Here is a 24,106-nt window from a genome sequence, read left to right on the forward strand (position 1 = left end):
GCTGCTTTGTCACTTCCAGTTCCTTTTCAGACTAGTTTTCAGCAGTTTTGTGTTGGGTTTTTCAGAAGTGTAATGAACTACTATGTTTTCAGTGTCTGGGGGCTGTTTCGGGTTATTTTTGGGGCAAATCACTCAAAATCAACAACTGGAAAATGTAAATAGGGGGTTATTCTTGGAACTTTGGTGGTTTTAAAAATGGGATGGGAGCAGGCTCTGTATGCAGCCTTTGAGCTACAGTTTATCTACCTCAGGCCCAATGGCTGGGTTGGCCCTGTGACTGGAGCTGTAAAGAAAGGCTTCAAATTTGAATGTTGCATTAGTGTATAAATCATCTCTCAATGATAAGATTAAAACTAGCGTCCTGTCTACCATGGCATATCAAACAAAGCTCTGTATAGAGCCACTGATATTTAGCAGCTACTGTTAGATTTGTGCTAAAGTGCAATCTTTGCCAGATGTGACATATTAACTTAGCTAATAAGAATAATGAGCCTCAGTATAGATGTGCAAATAAGATTAATTAATGTTTACCCTAACATGTGGCAGAAATTAAAATATTTAGCTTGAGAGGAGCTGAAGAGAGAAGAATGAGATTTTTGTGTGTGTCTATGGGATCAGTTGCACAGGATTTTATTGTTAGGTGTAGGGCACTTTTAACATCACCCAGAAAATCAAAACTATGATCACATTTTGCCTTTGAGTCTCTTTAGGTAGGCTGTTTTGATCAAATAAAGCAGATGTAGAATCAATGGGGAAGCTACATCACATTAGGGCCTGGTGCCCAAGTTTGAATTAATATGTTTTCTTAATATGTATTCATTTGTAACGGAGATCTACCAGTGGAACTCAGCAGCTTTCAATTGATCTTCCCAGAAAGATGCTAAACATGAAATCTCAGTGGAATGTATTTGATTGTCTAAGTGCTTTTGTTCCTTGTTCATGAAACAACCATATATCTATGACACTTGAATTCATGTATTGTACAATAAATATATGGCTGTCAGCCATATTCAAGACTATCTAGTAATAAAAATTGGTAAGAAAACCATTTTTGTTTTCAAATGATCCCTGTACATTGTGGAAGGCATTTTTTTTTCTGAATAAAGACATACCCCCCCCCCCTCGAGTGAAGAAAGAAGGAATGCTTTTTAAAAGATACCTCTTTTAAGATGGTTTTTATCTGCATTTTTCAATGTATGCTTAGAAAGTAGTCAGTTAAAAAGCAATATGATGTTTCATTGGTATATAGTTTATTCTGGTGGACCCTTGGTACCCACTATGGGGTGGTTCCACCATGGGTGCTCAAATTCCGTTATACACAGTGGCATAATAGAATGGTGTCCCTTATATAAAATGACAAAATAAAGGTGTACTTTTTGGAATGAATTCCTTTTGGAATATTTTCAAGTCATGGATGTTGGAATCAGTGGATGCATAATCTGTAGATAGGGAGGGCCAACTCTACTTACATTAGTAAAATGATGGAAATCAGGATAAAACAGTTCTTGCTTTGAACAACTTCACCTGTATAATGATGTCCATAATCACAAACCATGACTTAATGTTACAAAGGTGACCCACAGCAAACCTTATCTGAGATAGTGAGGGTGAAATCATTAACCACAAACAAACTTTGGTTAATCTTAATGGATGTTTTGTTGAAACAACAGAACATCAAACCAAAATTTAGGCTAACTGTAGTTCAGGATTCAAACATATTGCTTCTTTGTGAAAAATGTGAAATGGAAGCAAAAACTGTTCTTACTGCTGCTCTAGAGAAGAGGAGAGAGAACATATGTACCTTAGAAACTCAGTAAGATTAATCCTTGTAACACTTAAGTGGAGGCAGTGTATTCATGCAAGTATATATACATGCATATAGTGTGGTTGAATCAACAAAGAGAAATTGCATATTAATAATTAAGTTATATATTGCTGTAGCTTCATGATATACACCCTTCCCAAATACAGGACTATAATTAACATTGGTGAATTAGGATATCAATACTGCTGCTGCTCCCCCTATATTACATCCAGTTTATCCCATATCACTAAAACTCCAGCCTTGTATCTTCAAACATGTTATGACAGAAAAACACATGTGTATGGATCTATAAACTATGTCACAACTTACAATCAAATTGTAGGTAACTTGAGGTACAAAGACTGACATGTACTAAATAGGATGCCACAGGACTATGTTTTTGTTATTTTTTTCTTGAAACAGACTAGCTTGGAGGCCACTTTGGTAACTGTTGTACAAGCTGTTATGCTTCAGTAACTGTTCTACAACCTGTAGAATTTTAGGAACAAAAGATAAAAATATTGAAAGCTAAGGTCAGTTTTAACACATCCTGATAAAAGCACATTTGGATGACAATTACTTCAGCATGCAGCTGTTATGATGGAGAAAACTTTATTTACCTAGAAAATAATGTGAATGTTATACTATTGTAATGCTGCTTTAGCTTTGAGCAAACCCTGAAAGGAACAAGATAAAAGAGAAGGATAAAATAGAAATTATGTGTCCAGTTAGAAAAGAGGCAAAGTAAAAATGATAAACTAATCATTCTCATTGCCTATCAGACACTTAGTTTTGAGTGTAGATTGCATGGGAGAATGTCCTAATATGAATATCTCCAGATGATGCCCTAAACATCTGGTTATTCACCACATTTGTATCCCTGTCTTCCCAAGACAGGTAAACCTGAGGCTGACATTTCATCTTCTCAACACATTGGTTAAATCAGGCTCAGTTGTTAGTGAGGAATGTTATGCTGAGAGAAGAGTTCTGCCTGGGAAGGCGGACTGCAAGCTTATAATAAATAAAATATAGGTTGAATTCCACATGACTCCTAAGCAGAATTGTGGAAGAAGGAACGATGTGACTGTCATGTTGATAATATTTCAGGTGTTTCTAGATCTCTTTGAAGAATCAGCCATCCTCCCACACAAGAGAGGTCAATTGAGATTTGTACTGATTTAAGGCAGCACTCAATTATTGAACGTTAGTCTAGAAGCATCTGATGCTTAGTGATCAACAGATCAGCACCACCAGAATTATGCTACAGAAAAAAATGGATTTGTACATTAGGACTATGCATTTGTACCTTAGAAATATAATGTACATAAAATTTAAATTACCCATTGTAACCCATCATTTTTTAAAGATTGTGTATTATGTTCGCATGTGTTGTGGCATCTATCTCATTTCTTTAACCAGAAATTCAGCAGAAAATATTTTTAATTTAAAGAGCATATCACCCTTTGATATTGTGGCCAGAATGGAACAGTAGCCGGTGGCGCTTTTGCAACAGCCAGGACCTCAAAGAGGGGGTTACCCTATTGAGTGAATGTTGTCCTGCTTGACAGAAAAGGGGGATGCATTCTGTTAATTTGCACTTTAGCATTGCATAATTATCATCTGTAAGTGTACAGAGAGTCTATGATAGGAAAGATGTGTTTTGAAAAGAGAATAGGAGATACCAGACCTGAGGGGGCAGCCATTATGGTTGTACAGGGCAAAGGGAAATATGGAAAGAGGAGACAGTTACACTTTAATTGATGGGACAGGAACAGAGTACCAGTTGTTCCTATAATGCCCCCCAGTTCAAACAACCTAGATGGTCTTGGCAACAATCCCTGCCTGGGTTGAAAATCCTACTGGTGAATGGGTAAATGGGAAGACCGTTGCCATTCAGAATTTGATCCAAGATGAGAATAGTGATCTGACATGTATCACAGAAACCTGGTTGGAGGAGGCTGGGGGGAGGGGAAGGTTAATATTTGAAAGGATGTCACATTGAAAGAACAGCCTTGTTTTCTGCTGCTGCAAAGACTGGGACACAGAACAATGGATTCAAACTACAGGAAAAGAGATTCCACCTAAACATTAGGAAGGAGACCATTGGATATAACCCATGGGTTTTTTTTTTTTGAGCTATTACATTTTCTTAAGTTACTTAAAAAACAACAACTTACTACCAATATTGTTCCTGCTTTATTTCATTTCTGCTACTAGTTCCTGCTTTTCTATTCTGTTTCTCCCCTCAACTTTCTACTCTTTTCATATAATTCTTACTTTCTTTTACTTAATTCTATAGATGCCCTTTAGTAAAACATAGACGGTGTAGTCAGAATTATTTCCTGACTTGTGTGTGGTGACGGGAATCACATTCTTGTCTTTAATTTCTCCTTAATGCAAGTTCCTTCAATTTATTTTCTGACTATTATTAATTGCTGCTGTCCAAACTTGAACAGCTTATCTGTGGTTTTCTAAGTGCCACTGCATTTTTCCATCGTTTCCCCTTTCTTAGTTTCTTATATAATTTTGTTCTCTCTTATTCTGCATGTTTTTCATAAATTCCTATGGCTTGTTCCCTGTTTTAGTTGTTGTTGTTGTTGTGTGCCTTGAAGTTGTTTCCAGTTTTTGGTGACATTAAGGTGAACCTATCATGGGATTTTCTTGACAAGATTTGTTGAGAAGAGGGTTTGCTTTCCTCTAAGGCTGAGAGGGACTGACTTACTTAAAGTAACCCAGTGGGTTTCCATAGTCAAGCTGTCATTTGGAGGGACAGGTCTGCCCCAAGACTTTTTGCTGCCTAAGCATAAAGATCTATAATATCCAAGGCTGGGCAGGTTATTTGAACATCTACAGCAGAAAATAAATGCATTTCCCTTTCCTTGGGAGTAGAAAGCCAATAACCATAAATTAAATAACACATAATTTACTGATCTTTCATGACCATCCCACCTGAGTTGTCTACCTCACTCTGCCAAGTGAGAGGACTGGCCTAGAGTGCATGAAAGAAGTGGAGGAAGGAGGGTTTTAGCTTTCTCCCATTCAACTGTTTTCCACTTACCAAATGTGTGGGAGGATAGATCCCATTAGCATTCCTGTGCAAGTTTAGGTTTTCCTTGGTCTTTATTGTCTATTTTTGTTACTACATAACTAAACTATGCATGCATTGTGCAAGCACAGATATATGTTTCTGGTTGCTACTTGTTCAGTGCTTGAATTATATCTAGGACTCCTTACATTTTCAGTGGCTCTTCCTCTGTCATCTTCTGGGTGATACCAAGGTCATGAGTGGGCTGAAAATGGCGGGAATTTTAGGCTAGGGTTTATGGAATTCATTGAGGAATCCTATACTATTCTGCCCCTCATTTGTTTCTGTTTCAAATAGACATATCTTATTATTAATTGGGAGGAAATTAACATTGAGCCAAATGTGTAAAATGCTGAGGGGGCCCCCTCCTTAAATAAAGGACTGTGTCTTTCCTTATGCATATGTCTTAAATGTAAGCTTTCAGGTACTGGAAAATAGAGAGCAAGCATAGCATAGTGGTTTGAGTGTTGGACTATGAGTCTGGAGACCAGGGTTTAATTTGTCACTTGGCCATGAAACCCACTGAGTGATTTTGGACATGTCACATGCTCTCACCCCTAGGAGAAAGCAATGGCAAACCTATTCTGAACAAATCTTACCAAGCAACCCCTTTGATAGCTTTTGCCTTAGAGTTGCTATAAGTCAGAAATGACCTAAAGACATTTAACAACAACAAAGAGGAAATATTGTAAACTTTTTCTATATATATGGAGAGAGAATCAGTAAGAAGTGGATCCCTAGCAGACATCTAGTAACTAGTGTTTTGGTGGCTTCATGTTTGTCAGATTTCAGCTCTCATGCACAAGTAGGAAATGCCGTAAACCATATGATACATGGTGCGTTCTCCATTTAGTGAGAGTGGTGACAACTGTCGTCTTAGTAATCAATGTACATTGGCCCACATGAATGTCTAATTTTGGGAAGAATGTGAGTCATTTAATTGTGGAGTTCATATAATTTGGGAGCAAGATATGTAACTACTGCCTAGCTCTTTGGCTTTTCTGGTAATCAGTGACTTTTAGACTACACATTTATCAAATTTTAGGTCTCTGGCTCAGTGCATCCCTAAATCTCCAAGGGCCAAGCATCTTTATTGACGTAACATTTAGTTTATTAACAAACAAAACAAAACAAAACCAATATTTCATTACTATTGCTCTTTAGACAACCTCACGATGACAAATTAAATCTCTGCCACAAGGAATTTACAATTACTATTTCAATATTTGGGAAGATTACAGAGGGGAAGAGAGAATGGAGAAAGGAGAACAATAAAAAGGAGAGGTCAGCATATATCTTAATAAGGGAAGTGGGTAAAAATATACTTGGGGTTCATGTCAAGTGAACTGGTGTAGGCAGTAGTCATAAGAGTATCTCCATCCTCTCATGATTTCATGTAACTTCTACCACTCTGATTCTAGGTTTGAATTTGAGGGAAACAAGTCACCTACACAGTTTATCACCCATCGAATTTTTATTGCAAATTACATACTTGAGCAGCTTCATTCATTCAGTTGAAGTCATTTCAGGTGACCTTTTCTTCTGAGCAGCAGCTCTGAATAGGGCATTGTGAAGTTGCTAATTGTTTTGGACATGGTATGCAAGAACTCTTGAGGGAGTTGAGTCTTGTTGTTCAGCCATCACAGAACATAAATTGACTTGGTTGTTTTTATTTCTGGTGGTGCCAGAGTATATGAAGCAATAAATTTCTTCTGCAGGATCATCTAATCATGAAAATAATGTTGAGGTATTTTGATTGACACGATGAAGTTGTTAATTTGGATCATATCAAGATCAAATGGAAGTTATTGCAATTAGTCAGTGATTGTGTTATTCTTTTCATTTTGTTTTTAAATGCCACATTTTACATATCCTTCCTTGTGTCTTAAAGCTATGATTCATTATGATCTTGGGACCCTGGTGGTACTTAATTGATATTTTTAATGTTAAACTTGTAGGAACAGTGCTTTACCTATCTTTTGAAAATAAAAAAGTTTGATCCATATTTCTGTACAATTCATTCCCAGTTATTTATACTGCCAGCAAGAAAGTGCTGGCCAGAGGATAGTAAAGTTACTTTTTCAGACTATAACTCCCAGAATCCCCTAGTATTCTAGAAAGGATTTTAGGAGTTGATCTTAAAATTAACATTTCCACACTGTGATACTGATGGCAATATTTACCTGTTGTGTATATATTCTGTAATTTGTTAAGGAATTTCCTTGTAGTGCCATGGAACTTTATATGACTTCAGGCATTTGTTATAAGCCAGAGTGGCAGTTCTCCAGATGAAGTTGGGGACTATTGTTCTTGGGATTCCTCACCATTGGCTATGCTGACTGGGGCTACTAGGTTGTCATGGCCAGCCAAGATCAGCTCTCGGAGGATGAGGAGGAGGATGAGTCTCCGCCAGAGCAAGGGCTGATTGAGGCAACGCCAGGTGCTGTTCCTACCCTGCCAGGTCCCAGCTGTGATCCTCCAGCCCCAGAGGAGGAGGTCCAACCAGGTCCTAGTGCTGAAGAGAGGCCTTCTTTGGTACCACAGCCTAGTGGTGATTCTGAAGATGAAGCTTGCCTGCAGGTGCCTTCCTACAAAGAGAGAAGGGCCAAGAGTGCTTGCAGCGCAGATCACAGAGGATTGCCGAGAGGCAATTAGCCAACCAGCCTCAGGTGGCACGAGGGAGAGTTTCCCTTACTTAAGTGGGAGAGAGACTAATGCTGTGTGTGTGTGTGTGTTGGGGTTGCACCCCAGCCCAAGGACCCCATTTAGCCAGTGATGGGAAATTGGGTCACCAGTCTGGGAGGAATTAGTATGAGGCCCTAGTTCTGCCATCTGCTGTGAAGGAATGCTGGACCCCATCAGCAAAAGGGCTGGAATGGTTATCTGCTGCATCATTTACCATCTATAAAACTTATGCTATAATGGTAATGTGTATCATTGTTTGACAATCAAAGAATTCTTGGGGATTCCTGGAACCCCAGTTCCATCATGGAAGATACCGTAATTCCCAACCTTGAATTTCCAGTAGGGACCCAGTAAGAATATTCAGAATTTAATGCATTCTCAGTGAGCTAGGATGTCTTGATACATCAGCAATAGCAATAGCAAATACATTTCTAGCACTCCCTAAGTGGTTTACTATTGCTTGATACATTGAGACACTGCATTAAACAAGTGGTCAGCTGCTGTGATTTTTTTCACATTTGAGACACTTTTTAAACAATAAAAATAAAAATGAATTGGTTTGTACGCAAAAGCAAATATTTTTATTTGCACAAAAATAGGACTTTCCAGGAAATACACTGTTTCTGAACAAAAATATTTTCTTAGGACAAAAGTCCTATATTTGGGGGAGGGTGGAGAAAAGCATGCCCCCCTCCCAAAAAAGCAACCCCTGTGTAATCTGTCAGTGAGATTACACTGGGAGAAAAATGTTCTTGCATACAAGAATCAAATCAGCAAAGATGGACTCCCTCCTACCCAGAGTTCTGTTTGGGACCTAATTGATTTCACCCTTCCCCCAAAATATACTTATATGTTTCAAAGTGTTTTTAAAAATTTTTTAACATGTTAACTTGCTTAAAATGCTTTCAGTTTCCTTAAATTATTTTGATTGTTTTGCATTTTAAACTGTTTAATTAAACAGTTCTTTTTACACCCTTTTGATCCCGTAATACACTGTGGAGATGTAAATATTTTAATAATAATAGAGATGATACTGGACTACAATTCCCACAATGCCTGACCACTGGACATGCTTCCTGGAGCTTCTGAGAGCTGATGCTCAGCAACATGAGGGCATTCAAGTTTTGGAACTGTTGTAGTGTCACCAAGTGATTTGCAGAAAATTTGTGAGGGCTTCTTCTTTTGAGTTTTCCTGTAACATTAGACTGTTACAGTCCCCAGCCTGTACCAAATTAAATATAAATTCGTAACATTGTACAGAAATTCTCTCATTATTGGTCTCATGGGGTACAGAAGGTCAATAGTCCCCTTTGAGCCACTCTTTTCCATTTGGGTTCATCCCAGCCACTGTTTTGCTTGTGGGTCTGGTTAATGGGGCTCAGTAAAACAAACTCCAAAAAAAGAGTGCAAAGCTCAGTGGTAGCTGATGGCTCTAGTGTTGCGGTGGTGTATCAGGGTCTTAATCCAAACTTTAAAAGGACAATACAAGATGCTGAACCAATTTTGAGGATAGATTTTTGGCACTTTGAATGGCTTCTTTGCAGTTTTGACTAACAATAGAGGGTGCATTCATTGCCTTACTGACATTGGGGCCATCAGCTGCTCCTGACCTATCTCAAAGTGTGAGAGTCTGTGCTTTGCAATACATGTGTGTATGTTCCTTCAAGTCACCAGGCAACCCTGTGAAGACAACTAGGGTTTTCTTAGACAAAGAATAGTGAGGTGATTTGTCGTTCCTCTTAAATATAGCCTACAGCAACTGAGTTCCGTGTTGGTGTGTTTCCCCATCCAAATGCTAACCAGGCCTGACCCTGCTTAGCATCCATGATCAGACAGGAGCTGTGAAATAAAAGTGGAAATGGTGAAAGGAGTGAGGAGATTCTCCTCACCCTCCAAAAAAGTGAAAAGAAAGAAGGTACTCACAGCTGCGTCCCATATGATTTTTCTGGCACCCAAGAGCAAAGGGGTTTCCTATTACTTGATCTCATCTGAATTGTTTTACATGTCATTTCTTTGAACTTTACTAATACTCTCAACTGTAAAAGAAAAACAGGGGGGAAATGACTAATGGGTATTTATCCATTTTCCTGCTGTTTATATCCTTCTTGCTGCTCAGAATACATAAATATTCAAATGCCATTATTTGAAAAGGGCAAATGAACTTGCTAGAGAAAATGCATTGGTTTTAACGCTTCTGATAATTGCTTCCTATTTGGAAAAAAATTGAGTGGTTGTAGTTTGTATTAATTTGGAAAGTGCTACATTTTATATACATACGTATTCTCTCTCTCTCTCTCTCTCTCTCTCTCACTCACACACACACACACAAACACGAGGGAAAGAGAGAGGTCACATCTGGTTCTCTGAATTATTCGAAGGTGGTGCCAGATGCACTATTATCACAGATTTCCCCACAGAATTTCAATTGGAATTATTATAGCATTGTACTTTGAGTATGGAGCTTTTTTAATGCTTAATAGCTGTAGTTAGAAGATAATTGCAAACAACAAATCCTTTTAAATAATACCATGGTTAATCTCTTCCTGACAGAAAGCAGAAGAAGAAGATCTTGTCCTTACTCCTGATGGCACCAGAGAATTCCTGACTTTTGAAGTTCCCCTTAATGATTCAGGATCAGCTGGGCTTGGTGTCAGTGTGAAAGGTAACCGGTCAAAAGAGAACCACGCAGACCTCGGCATCTTTGTCAAGTCCATTATAAATGGTGGAGCAGCTTCTAAAGTAAGTGGAAGAACAGCTTGTATTTTTTAAAGGTCTAACAACCTTTTCTTTTTGGCAGCCCACTACTGATGGCATGGTTCTTTCCTTTTCCAGCTATCCCTTTGAACAATCTTTACCTTTTTTAAGGTTTCTTTTTCTTTCTCTCTATCATCTCTCTCTCTCTCTCTCTCTCTCTCTCCATGCATATAATAAAATGGATCATTTACAATTCCTCACTTTATCACCAATTAGTGAGCAAGGCACTGCTAATTAACACATTTTTAGTTTGTGGCTAACATTCAACATATCAGGACACTTCTGAAATCGCCAACAGAAAGGTATTGTTATCAGTAGCAGTAAGCTTTATCGCATTATACAGCAATAATATTACTGAGTCAGCTAACTAACCATGTCCCTTAGCAAGATACTGAGAGATCCTGTGGTTCCAGAAGGATGGGTCCCATATGAACCCATACAGGGACCCATTTTTGTGTTCGTACTTTTGGAAGTCTTCAGACCAGCTATACAAATTTAGGAACATGACATGACATAGAGTGGGTACTAATGAAACAAACCAGCAAGTTACAAAGATGCCCTGGTTTGTGGTCATGCAATAGGGTGAGAATCAACGACAATAGTACGGCCATAGTACACATAAAGAGTGAAGTGAGCACCCCAGGCCAAATCCCAGTTTTTGAGGGACCGGGAAAAGAAAGAAATCTGCTCCACAAACTCTTTACACTTACCAAGTTCGTGTTTTCCCCCAAACCATGTGATTCATGGCTGGTCCAAAACATCTTGCTGCCTGAAGCACTGTAGCACATGTCTCTCACACATATCTTTCCTAAACTCCCAGTATCAACGTATATAGTATCTTAGGACTATAGTTATGCTATTTTTGCATCTCTCACAAAATGTCAGAAGTACCTCTCCCATTTCTTGCTGGTAAAAATAGAATTATGCTGCCTTTTATGACAACCAAAATTTTATGCTTGAGGCATCCACTTTTCCAGGGTGACCCCTTCATGGAAGACACTACACTGAGAAAGGAATCCAGGTCAGGCAAAGGGGAAAGCTTTGTTTCTGCCTTTCCTTCTCTAGAGATAGAGAAGCCCTGAATGACAACGAATTGCTTGCATACCTAATGTTTTACTCACATATACACACTCCATTTCCATCTAGTCCATGAGTTTTGGATGGTGTGGAATAAAAAGAAGAATGTGACAGTTCTGCATTAAAGTAGTTTTCATTGGTATGGCTCAAGGATTACTTCCACAAACCTGGGAAGGAAAGGGATCAACTGTAGCTGTGCATTTCACTTAGTAAGCTGTTTACATAAACAGATTATGATAATTATGTCTAGTTTAAATATGCAAATGATTGGAAAAGATAGGGCTGCAAATGACTTCTTCAAAAGCCATTATAGTTGCGTTCACTTTACCATAAAGCCTGAGGATTAAGATCTTTCTCCCAAACCAAAGATGCCAAAGTTCTTTATTCTTTACATTTTCCCTTGCCAGGATGGAAGACTCCGAGTGAATGATCAACTAATAGCAGTAAATGGGGAATCGTTATTGGGCAAGACGAACCAGGATGCCATGGAAACCCTGCGTAGGTCCATGTCCACAGAGGGAAACAAACGTGGAATGATTCAACTCATTGTGGCAAGGCGAATAAGCAAATGCAATGAGGTAACAGCATGAAAGCCTTTTTTTTAAAAAAAAAGTCTCAGAAGCTTTCATTTCATATGTAAAAAAAATGAGCTGAGAAAAGAGTCCTACGCCCAAGTTTAGAAGTATGTATGTTATTCTTTGCTGTATCCTCTTTTCTCTCCCAATCCTCATGTAAGCTGGAATTGGTTGGTGTAGTCATTTTATCAAATCTGATGAAAGAAAATGAGCAGTGTTTCATAATGAAACTCTTTCCTTCATATTTGACACTTCCCCAAAATGAGGTAGAAAAAAATACTGATTTAAATACTGGTGGTGATTTTAGATACAACATTGCACCTAACTACTGTGGACATTGTGGTTTATTTTTATATTTCCTTATATTTAAGGAAAGCCAGTTCTTGAATTCAGGGAGGGGAGTCTGAGGAGGCTGGCACTCTCAGTTGTTGTTACAGAAAGCTGGTAGAGATGGTTATTTGTAATTTCTCTGGAACTGGGTGAAATCAGAAAAGTGGGCTTCTGGTCTTCATTCAGTCTGTTCTTCGCTTTATTCAACAGTTGAAACATTAAAGAAAACCTTCAGTTTGCATTCACTACCACAGACCCACCACCCTGAATTTGAAAGGCATTTTCAATGTTATAACAAACTTGAAAAAAATCAACATATGGCCTAGATCCAATTGCTGGTTCCACTTAGAGTAGACCCACTTAAGCAGCATCTTTTGATTTGGGTTTACATGTGTGTTGATTTATCATTCAGTAATTCATTCAGTGGGTCTCTTCCAGAGAAGTAAAGTATATTTGTTAACAGTCACATCCAATGTGATTTTTTTTTGCCTTGACAGTACTTGAGACATCCTAAAAAAAGAAAAGCAAAGCTGTGACATTCTTTACTGTTTGGGACTTTGTTGGGAAAAATTATTTGCATAAATATACACACTTTTCCCCTGTAGACAAACTGTTGGGGGAAGAAAACATGGATTTTAAACAAATTATACACCTGTGTGAAAGTACTAGAAGTTTTCAGTGTAGAAAACATATGCAAGAAAAAGTATGTTGGTTTTTTCCTGCACAAAAATCAGTGTTTCTGTGCAGATTATTGATTGTTTTAATTCTGTTTTGTTTTAATTTATATTGTGTGCCACTTGGGTCCCATATTGGAACAAAGATAAAATAGAAGTAAAAACAATAAAATTTAGTCAAATGTGTGTGCCGTTTGCACGAATACCTAAATTTCTACATAGACTAAATTTCCTGCATGTGTTCGCTGCACAATAATCAATATATTCCCTTCCTCAGGAATTAGTATATTTTATGCAAATTTCACAGTTTTTTGTCCCAAACATGCATTCTGCACTGGATTTTTTGCTGAAACAAATGTTCCTTAACAGAGTCCCAAAGTGAGAATAGTGCTTAAAAATTGTGCTGAATCCCTCATATATTTTTTCACAGATGAAAGAAGTTAGCAGTTGGATGGGAGGCTGCCAATGAATATCAAGTGGTGTAGGCTATATTTCAGAAAAGGAACTAACAAAACCATCTCTTGAGTATTCCTTGCCTATGACAACCCTATGAAATTGATGGCAACTTGAAGGCGCGCGCGCACACACACACACACACACACACACGTACATAATAATTAAGACTGGCCAATATATTTGGGTATCTGAAGCAGAAAATCCCACAGGCGCTTCTCCTTGGGAATAAAAACATGATAGTAATAAATGAAATGACTAACAGTTTGCTTCACTTTCATGACAGCTGACATCTGCTAAGGCCTGAGATGGCTGCCTTACTCAACCTAATGACAGAGCTGTCCCCTCATTGATTCAATAAACTGTATTTTGAACTTGTGTGCTGAGATCAATGAGATGCCAACAACTCCCTGGGCTTATAAATAAAGGGTTTAGCAGATTAAAGGGAATCAAGAAGTGTCTTTGCATATAAGTGCTCAAGTTGCCTTTGGGTTGAGTTTAATATTTGAGAAAAGACAGTGTCTGCCTTGTCTCTCCCTCCACCCCCCCCCCCAACTTGAACTGAATCTGTGAGAAAATTAAAATACATTTCTGTCCTCAGAAGTGGTTATAGAAATCCCCCAGACCTCTGTAGCTGAAATTGTTACCTTGCTGTTCAAGATGTCACTAGTTTGGGTTGGTGTCGGGAAACAGTATTGCTTTTGAATGTTATCAACGTACCACAGCTATTACTGAGTGTGAAAGGTTATGTTCAACTTGTTCACCTTTATAATTGTTTCCTACATCCGATTCCAAAGATTTATAACTTTGTAAGTCCAGATTTGAATCATGAGGGATACTTATAGAAGTATTGCTAGAGGTGGAATTTTGATTGGAGAAATCATTGTAGCCGATAATAGGCTGAAAATTCCCTCTTCTGCTTTTTTAACCCAGAGGGTACTTTTTCTTTGTCTGGCTGTTAGAATAATGACACTACTTCAGACTAATGCATTTTGGAATTTAAAATGAAGTGTTTTCTTTTTTGTATATATTGTCTTGCAATAAAAATGAGAAAATAAAGATAACTTTAAGCAAGCTGGACTGCAGAGAGAGTTTTATGTATCTGTTTTAGATAATCCTAATTTACTAGATTTTTTTAAAAAAAAGCTATAAGGAGAGGCCAGTGCAAACCATCACTTTGTTTGACTGCTGTCCAACTTTGAATTAAAATGGATTTTGAAAGACCAGGTTCCAATTTAGTTGACATACATGAATTGTCAATTAGTTATTTCAATAAAACATTACAGTAGCTGTTGTTGAGGCGGATTGGTTCAGATGTTTTGGGATTTTGATTTGGTCTGGAGAGTTTGGTCATATACCTTCTGCCAAATTGCAGTACACAAGCTTTGAATATTACTTTTAAAAAAAGTAATTAGTTACACTTAATGGCCTGTTACAGACTGCCAAAATACAGCTGCTTCGGGTCTCTTTGGAGGTATGCTATTTACATGATGCATGGGTCCTAAGAGTCTGGAGGTCACGCCAAAGCCACACTCCATTCCTAAGCACCAGAGTGCAGCTTTGGTGCAGCTTCCGGATTCTTAGGATGCATGCATCATTTAAACAGCATACCTCCAAAGAGACCCGAAGCAGCTTTATTTTGGCAGTCTGTAACAGGCCATTGTTTCAAGCCCTGCCACCACTCTAGTTAGTTGCTGCTGTAGGTTTTAAGATTCAATAATTAATGAACATTTTTTCCATTTCTAAAAAGTAACTTAAGCGCGTTACAGACCACCCAAAACGGGTGGTCTCGCGCTGCTGCCGGTTGCTGCATCTGGGAACTGCAGCAGCCAAACTGCATGGTTCCCGGGCGCAGCAAAAAAGAAGCGCCAAAATGGCGCTTCTTCCTGTGCCCCAGAAGTGGCACCGCAAGGCGTGAGGTGCACACTCGCAGCACCACTTCCGGTGCGCGACGTCTGGACACTGTGCGTCCGTGATGTCAAAATGGTGGCGCCCATCTGTATGTGGCGCCGCCATTTTGATGTACTCGTTACATGCGAGGGGCAAGGCGCATCAGGAAGCGCCACCCCTCGCGGGTAGCGATGGTGCCTCATTGGCCCGTCTGTAACGCACCATAGCTACACTTCAAATGCCAGTGCTTGGGACATGTGAAATCTGACTCTACCATGTAGTGAAGTCACATCCCTGTAATCAGAAAATAAAATTTTAAAAATTACATTTATACCATATCTCCCATGACAATTATAGCTGTCATGAATTGCAACTTACAGTAAGACCCCATATAATGTGGATTCGTTTAATACAGTTTCACTTATTTGTGCAGAGCTGCAGATCCCTCATGCTTACTAAAGATCCAAAATACACTGCAGAAATATTCCAGTTTGAGTCTGCTTTAACTGCCCTATCTCAATAGAAGGAAATCCTGAGAATTGTAGTTTGTTGTGGCACCAGAACTCTCCGAATGAGAAGGCTAAATGTCTCACAAAACTACAATTCTCAGAATTCCCCAGCATTGATCCAGGGCAATTAAAGCAGTCTCAAACTGGATTACTTCTGCAGTGTGTTTTGAACCATAGAATCACATTGGAGGACCTAGAAATGCTTAGAGAGAAGACCTCTCTAGGCATTTCTAGGTCCTCTAGTGTGATCCTCTGGTCAACCTCCTTCTCAAGCATATCATAGAATCTTGCTGGAAGACCTAAACATGCTTACACAAATATTCTTTCTAGGCACTTTTAGGTCATCCAGTGCAATTCTATGATGTGCTTCCACGCAGAAGCCCAAGATGTTGTTCATTTTGGGGAGGAAAATAGAGTTCACAATTATCTGCAGTTTTTTGTTCTATATGAACAGTCCTGAAATGTATCCCTCTTGTTAGAGGGGGTCTTACTGTATTGGGGAAAGATCAACATATAAGTGGCTACTTAACTTTATTGACTTTGATCATAAAATTCTTTATCATTACTCATAGAATCAAAGACCACAAGGGGCATCCAGTCCAACCCCCTGCCATGCAGGAAAATAAAATCAAAGCACTCCATCCAAAATAGCCATCCAAATGGCCATCCAGCCTCTGTTTAAAGCCTCCAAGGAAGGACTCTCATGCACTGTATTCCACTGTCCAATAGCTCTTACCGTTGTTCTCAGAACATTGCTTTCAGAGACACATGTGCACACAAAAACTCATGTGCATTTCTTGAAAGATTTTTTTTTGTCCAGAAAAAGTGTTTTGCTAAAACAAACCAACCAACAAACTCTGTTTCCAGGAACAAAATAATAGTCTTTGCAGTTTTTGCACAAAACCCACAAATTTCTGGAAACATGTTTTTTTTCCTGCAAAAGCACTCCCCCACCCTATAACCTCCTGTGTATATCTGGGTAGAATTATTTTGCAAAATAATTTTACATTGGATGAATACTGGGGGGAAAAAACAACCCTGCATTTTCTACCACAGTATGAAGAAAACTACAGACATTGTGTGAGTTTGAAATAGTCAAAGGTTTACGTCCCTACTGGTTTACAGGTCTCAGTATTTTGGACATATAATTTCTGCACATTTTGGGGATTCCCCTCCCGCCTCCTAAATTGTGGTTTATAATGGTTTACATGTACACTTAAAAAGCACAAGATTCTGACTTTGTCAGTGTTTCTAACCTTCATTATGAGTGTCCCAGTCAGATGATAATCAAAGCAAAGCTGATAGGGAAATCTAACTGCTTGCTATTTTGGACTTGTTTTTCCAGATACACGTTTACTCATACTTTATTAATACATCACTTGGCACAATGGTATTGTAGAATTGCCAGTGACCATTTAACTGTCCTTTATCATTTGTTCAGATAAGAACCAAACCAGTTCTAGTTAGAGCAGGTAGTATTTATCAAGTACATAGTATTTATCGAGCAGCTTCTTATCAGGATGATAAAGGACTGTGCAGCAAACTCACTTTCTTTTAAAACATGACATTGTCTGCATAAGGACAAAAACATCCCATAATCTGGACTGCATTCCTCTTACTGTCTGATTCCTGGAATAAACAGTATGGCTTTGTACAAGTGGATAAGGATGGAGCTGTGTGACCAGGCTGGGTTTCTTGTTAGCTGTCATTACTTCACAGAGGAGACATTACTACCCTCTTGACTTGTTTGCTTTTTGTTTCTGCAAATCCCCATCCTCTTGAATGTAGACTCATGAATGACTTCAAGGAAATTATTGTTGAATGAGATAAGGACTGCAAGGGAGGAGTGCATAGAAATACTATAAACACTGTAGAAATGCTATAAAATAGAATTATATCTCATACTTAGACACAAATGTATGGAGAGAGAGAGAGAGAGAGAGTCTGGAGAGAAGGTTAAAGCCACACACTGCTTCCTTTGCTTTTTAGGGCATTGGGCGACCAGAGGTAGGCAATATGTTGCCCTCCAGACTTTGTTGAACTGTAACTCCCATGATCCCTCACCATTGGATATACTGGTTAAAGCAGATAGGAATTGTAGCAGCATATGGAGGGCCACATGTTAGCCACTCCATATTATTATTATTATTATTATTATTATTATTATTAAACTTTATTTATATAGCGCTGTAGATTTACACAGCACTGTAGATACAATTAAAAATCAATATAAATGACACCTGCCAATAACGTACATTCTACAGGATAATAATAATAACTTTATTATAGCCATTTGGCCAGCACAATTACAAAATTCCAATTTAAAACATAACTTAGTTTTATACCATAGGTTCATGTACAGGCAGATCGGAGAGTATAAACAAATGATAGTTTACAAAAAGTAAGGATAAAAAGTAAGGATAGGACTGCATGATCAGATAAACACACAACAATGAGTAGGCTGCCATCACCTCGCAAACAACTCTATCATATTGTGTAATAGAGCACCACATTCAAGACATATTAGTTCAAAACCACAGTCACAGGATAATAACAAAATACATATAAAACAATAGATAATAATACAAGATGGCATTAGATAAAATAAACAAGCGACAAATTAAAAACATCGAATATCACATATCAAAGCAAATAACAGTCAGACAACAATCACAAAATGCCTGGAAATGCTTCCCTGAGTAATATAGTCTTCAACTCTGTTTTGAAACTGGTTAAATAAGCGATGACCCATGCAGCTCGTGGAGGAAGGAAGTTCTAGGAGTGAGGGGCAGCAAGCAAGAAGTGATGAATCTGGGAAGGGGCAGTGGAAATCCTAGGCTGAGACAGCAGATCTTGACTAGCAGAACAGAGGATATGAGTGCAGATGTGAGGAGAAAGAAGTTCAGATAAATAAGGAGGGGCCAGCCCATGCAGGGCTTTAATAGTCAACAACAAAAGCTTATACTTGATACGGAAGGGGAAGAGGAGCCAGTGAAGGGATGATAATAGAGGAGAAACATGGTCAAAGTGGCGAGCGAATGTAATAATACATGCAGCTGAATGCTGGTTGGAAATTAAAAGATGGAGATGAGAGAGAAACCCTGCCAGAAGGAGGTTACAGTAATCTAGCCACGAGACCATGAGGGCATGGACCAGAGTCTTGGCAGTAGAGGCCGAAAGAAATGGACAGATTTTAGCAGTGTTGTACAGAAAGAATTTACAGACCTTGGCTGTGGCCTGGACCTGGGGGATACACTACACAGAAGAATAAAAAATAAAACAAAGACTGCTTCCTGGACCAGTCGAATAGAGATATTGTCAACGGAAACAGAAAGGAGTGTTGGAGGGAGGGCTTAGGTGGAAAAACAAGAAGCTCCTTCTTGGACATGTTGAGCTTCAAGTGCCGATGCTACACTCACTGAGAGATAGCCGTGAGACAAGATGAGACTATACTATGATGTATACTATAATGTATAGTCTGATAGTGCTTGGCCCTCTCAAGGTTATTCCAAAATAGTTACATTTTTAGGGGTAGTTTTTCAAGGGCCCAAAACAGCCAGGCCAAATAGAGTGGCGGGAGACTGCACTGGCACCCGTCATACTTGGGCCACAGCAACTGCACATGTCTGGTCCCAATCTGCGCTGCTGTGGTGGTCATGAACTGTGCCACTGGGAGGAGTGAATTCTTTCCACTCCTTGACTCTATATAGCAGGGGTAGGCAACCTTTTTGAGCCAGGGGCCGGGTTGCTGTCCCTCAGACAACTGGGGGGCCGAAGCCAAAAAATAAATAATTAAATAATTTTTAAACGATTAAATAAATAAATAAATTGGGACAAATGTGGGACAAAATTTTCAAATGGAGGACACTTTTTAAAAAATAAATGGAGGACATGCAAAAAAAGTGCTGATTTTTAAAAAAATGTTAATATAAATGCATGTTTCTGAGGCTTCTGTAGACAATTGCCCCCCTTGCCCGCCGCTTGCCCCCCCTTGCCCGCCTCCTCCTGATAGGCCAAAGCCCCATGCCCTCACGCGAGAGGCCAAAGGCTCCAGCAGCAATCAGCAGCAGGACCAGGCTGGGGCCGCTCCCAAGGCCTTGCCGGGCCGCAGGTTGCCTACCCCTGCTATATAGAATGAGGCCTCTGCACAGCTTCAAGCTGCTTTTGAGGTGTACGTCATGTAAATGGCAGATCTCCAATGCAGCCTGAAGCTGTGTCATTTTGCCTGTGTGTTTTGGTCAAGGTAAGCTTCTCCCACTAAAACTGCCAGTCAATTCTAACAAGGCAGTCACTTGTCCCTCTCCCCCAAGTTGTACCAGTGTTTTAACTCAGGAATACAAAGACAATAGAATGAATGACAAGATAAACTTTGGCATTTGAAATAAATAGCCTAGGCTAATTTTTTGCTACATAACTTTGAACATTTTTGAATAGTTGTCCTGTATCTGCCTAGAAAAATGTTGCTTGGTTTATTTCCTAATCTGTTTTTACCTTAGTCCCTGAACCACCCTTTTCTGATGAGTAAAGTGTGTTCCCTGGACACCTGGCAAGAGTGGCAATTTACCAATTAAATTGGCTGCAGACTCCCCTCACGTTGTATTTCATTCGCAGATGCTTGCACTCACGTGTGCGCACGCATGTGTTTCCCCCATCATGCACTGCATATGATGGAAAGCAGGGTAGAAAAATAGGATTATACTATTTTCTAATTAACATATTATACTACTTATAATTATACTACTTTTTAATTAACATATTTATTCAAAGTTTCTAATGTACATTATCCCAGTAATCATATCTAGGGCCATACAACAAAGTACAATAACATCAAAAATCCATAAAACAGTGATACCTTTAGGGGATGAACTAAAATGCACAAAATTTTTAATGGAAACTTTCAAAGTTCTGCTTGTTAGAGCCTTTGAATATTATTTAATTTACAGGTGTTAAAAATCATACAACGTGGGTAAGGTCTGTTGACAGAAAGAGTGACAGAAAGTAGGAGTAGAACAAGCAAGGGCCACTGTCAACGTTTTCTAAACCATACACTGATTTTTACCATCTTTGCCTGTTGAAGAAGCCAATGGAGTTTCAAAAGCCTGCATCGTGTATTTTGTGCATTTTGGTTGTTCCAATAAAGCTATCACTATTTTGTGGATTTGAGACGTTAATGTGAATTATCTCAATAATATTTGACAGTGCCTGTTCTGATCACATATTTAAAGTTAGTTATGTATATATTTTCTTCCTGCTGCAAAGGTATATGTGTGGATGGGCAGAGAGGAGAGGGGAGATGTATACCCATGGCCACACTATGAGGTTGGGGTTTTTTGGTTCGCTAAGGTTTGAGCATTCCACTGAGAATGCCTGCTGATAAGCGCCAAGCAAGACATCCCACTGATAGTACATGCCAGTAGGTCCTGCAGTAAGCTACCTAAAAGGGAACATTTGACAGTGTTAAGCCAAGTAATAAAGTTATCAGAGTAGGTAACATGACAGTGGCCCTTGATTGGTTCCACCCCTACTTTCTGTCTCTCTTTTTGCCAAGTTTACTTTATGCAAACTTTACTTACAAAAGAACCAAAATAAGTGTTTTTGATAGGCTTCTGTGCAGTTTTCTTAAAACTTTCAGGGTTTTTCTTTTTCTTTTTTCTTTTTTTTTTGGGGGGGGGAGTTGGTTGGTTGGTATATAAAAGGCATTATATCCTCAGTTAAATATTTGTGTGGCTGGCAGTTGATGTCTTGATGTAAATCTGGTTTTTGATATGCTAATTAGACATGAATAAAGCTTTTTCCCATGAAAGTGGTAAGACATTCCAGTTCTCTTTTCAAAGGGTAGCCATCTAAACAATGGGGCCTTTGTTTATCGCCTCTGTACACTGAGGCTTACCAGTTTACCTGGGGTGAATGCTTATGCCTCTTTATAGGATCCTAAGCTGCTTCTTTCTCCTTGACTCTTTGAAAAAAATCTGCTGGAAGCTCAGTAGTGTTTTTTAGATATTCATTGTCTCTTGAGCAATGGCTACATTGTGTGCCTTAATAAAGAGGTAGACATTTGTTACTTAAACTTGATGATTCAGTCCTATCTCCTTGGGAAAGTAAATCATGTTAATCATTTAGGCTAATTTTTATCCATTGTTTGAAAAAAGTTAAAACAAAGTAAACTTCTTCTGTGTGAATATACTTGCCATACAACTTCTATCCCTGGATAGTGTCTCCCTCTTTCTCTTTTTTAATAGCATTTCAAAATTTTAACATTTTTCTTCTTCCTAAATTTGCCTTTGATTCCTTTACATCAGAGCCTTTGAATATTGTTTAATTTACTTTTCAGTAGAGCTGTCAGTTGTAATATGCAATTTAGGGCAGAAAAAAACCTGAATAAAACAAATCCTCATTTCACAATTTAAACCTTACTGAGTCTAATTCACTTGCACGGCAAGTTTATTATTCTCCTGCAGCCTGACGTGCCTTCAATTGTAATTGTGTTGACCCTTCAATGCAGTAAATCTCCCCAGTGCTGATCAAACTGGAGAAAGATAAGGCTACAATTCAGAACTTCATTAAATATCTCATTTATATTAAAAAGACGATAGCTTTGAACAGAAATAATACTTCCTACAGTGTCCTCCGATTATGCTTCACCCACTTTGAAGTATTGTAAATTTTGCAAATCCCCTGCCATATGCATCATTCTGGTATGGTGAGATCAACTAAACGTAGCATGGTTCTAGGGCCTGGAATAGATTCTTGAGTTTCCCACTCACCATAAATTCCCTACACCCAAGTCAATCCACTTGTAGTTTCCATCCCTTGGAAATACTGATCTTTAGGCCTTAAGTCTGTCTCTTAAGTCTATTGTCTCTTAAATTTGTCACATTTTGTTGTTGCTATTGCCTTTCGACTTTGACTTATGGCAACCCTATAAATGAAAGATCTCCAAGAGTGCTAGACATCAACACGTTTAGTCTTGCAAATTCAGGGTTGTGGCATCCTTGATTGAATAAATCTACCTGTAGTGCAGCCTCCTGCTTTTTCTTACTGCTTTTCACTTTACTAAGCATTGTTGTCTTTTCCAATGAGTTTTGTCATATCACGATGTCCAAAGTCTGAGAGCCTTAGTTTAGTTATTTTAGCTTCTAGTGAGAGTTTAAACTAGATTTGCTCTAGAGCCCATTTATTTGCCTTTCTGTAGTTATACCCCGCTCTTCAGCCCTAAAGGCTCTCAGAGTGGCTTACAGATACCATATATACTCGACTAAGTCGACCTCATGTATAAGTCGAGGATAAGTTTTGGGGCCAAAATTATGGATTTTGCTATGACCCATGGATAAGTCGAGGGTAAAATTTAGGGGCATATAGCAAACAATCTAAAGGATGAAGCAAAGCAAAACAATGTCAAAGAACTTATAAAATTCCAGCAGAGTTAACTTTGTGCTTACTCTTAAGATTGGATGGATGAGAGAGTAGAGGGGGGTCAGTACTTCACATATTATACTCTTGCTTTTCATCAGGAGATGGTTCCTTCTTTTAAATAAGACACAGTTCTTACATTGACCCATGGATAAACTGAGTCAGTTTTTTGGGGTCAATTTTTTAACCTAAATTTCTAGACTTATACATGAGTATATACAGTAGTTATTCAAACAGTTCCTCAGGTTTACAATCTAAAATGACATGACACAGAAGGAGAAGGGAATGGTGATGGGGATCGGGATCGGGATCAAGTCCAGTGGTTCTTCTCTCCCTGAGGCCTGGACCATAGCAGATGGACTGGAGGGAGGGCCCTTCTTCTTGCTCTGGCTAGCCCCTGATGGAGTTGGGCCTGGCTTTTCTCTCCCTCCCAGGCCAGAGGGTGTCAGATGGCATGGAGGGAGGGCTCTTCTTCTTCTTCTTCTTCTTCTGGTAGCCCTCATGGGGTTGGACCTGCCTTTTCACTCCCTCCCAGCCCAGATGATATCAGATCTCATCTTCCCTAACCACACTGCTTCAGGCTGGATCCCTCAACTCTGGAAAGTCACAGGATTCCTGGTCTTGTTTATGCTGAGATTTTCTGCATGTGTTCCACCACTGAGCAATGAAAGTTCCCTTCACCTGTTCAAATCAGGGCAGGTGTGCAATTCTGTCTCTTGTAATCTTGGGAGCCCTTAGACAGATCCTGCTTCAGATACACAGTTTGTGAAATGCCAAAACACACAGTGTACTCTTACTGAACAGGAGAGGAGAGACTTTTTTGCCAACAGGAGAAGAGAGAGACCATTCTCTGCAAGGAA

The 24,106-nt window shown here is 39.0% G+C and overlaps 1 protein-coding gene across 1 annotated transcript in view; it reads left to right on the top strand.

Moving 5' to 3' along the window:
- The window catches only part of PARD3 (par-3 family cell polarity regulator), a 697,528-nt gene that overhangs the window by 443,822 nt on the left and 229,600 nt on the right, over nucleotides 1–24,106 (top strand). Inside the window, 2 exon segments of the mRNA XM_042472372.1 lie at nucleotides 10,125–10,313; nucleotides 11,813–11,983. Of these exon segments, the coding sequence (XP_042328306.1) occupies nucleotides 10,125–10,313; nucleotides 11,813–11,983 (360 nt within the window).

The sequence above is a fragment of the Sceloporus undulatus genome, chromosome 6 (genome assembly GCF_019175285.1).
Source record: "Sceloporus undulatus isolate JIND9_A2432 ecotype Alabama chromosome 6, SceUnd_v1.1, whole genome shotgun sequence".
NCBI classification, from domain to species: domain Eukaryota; kingdom Metazoa; phylum Chordata; class Lepidosauria; order Squamata; family Phrynosomatidae; genus Sceloporus; species Sceloporus undulatus.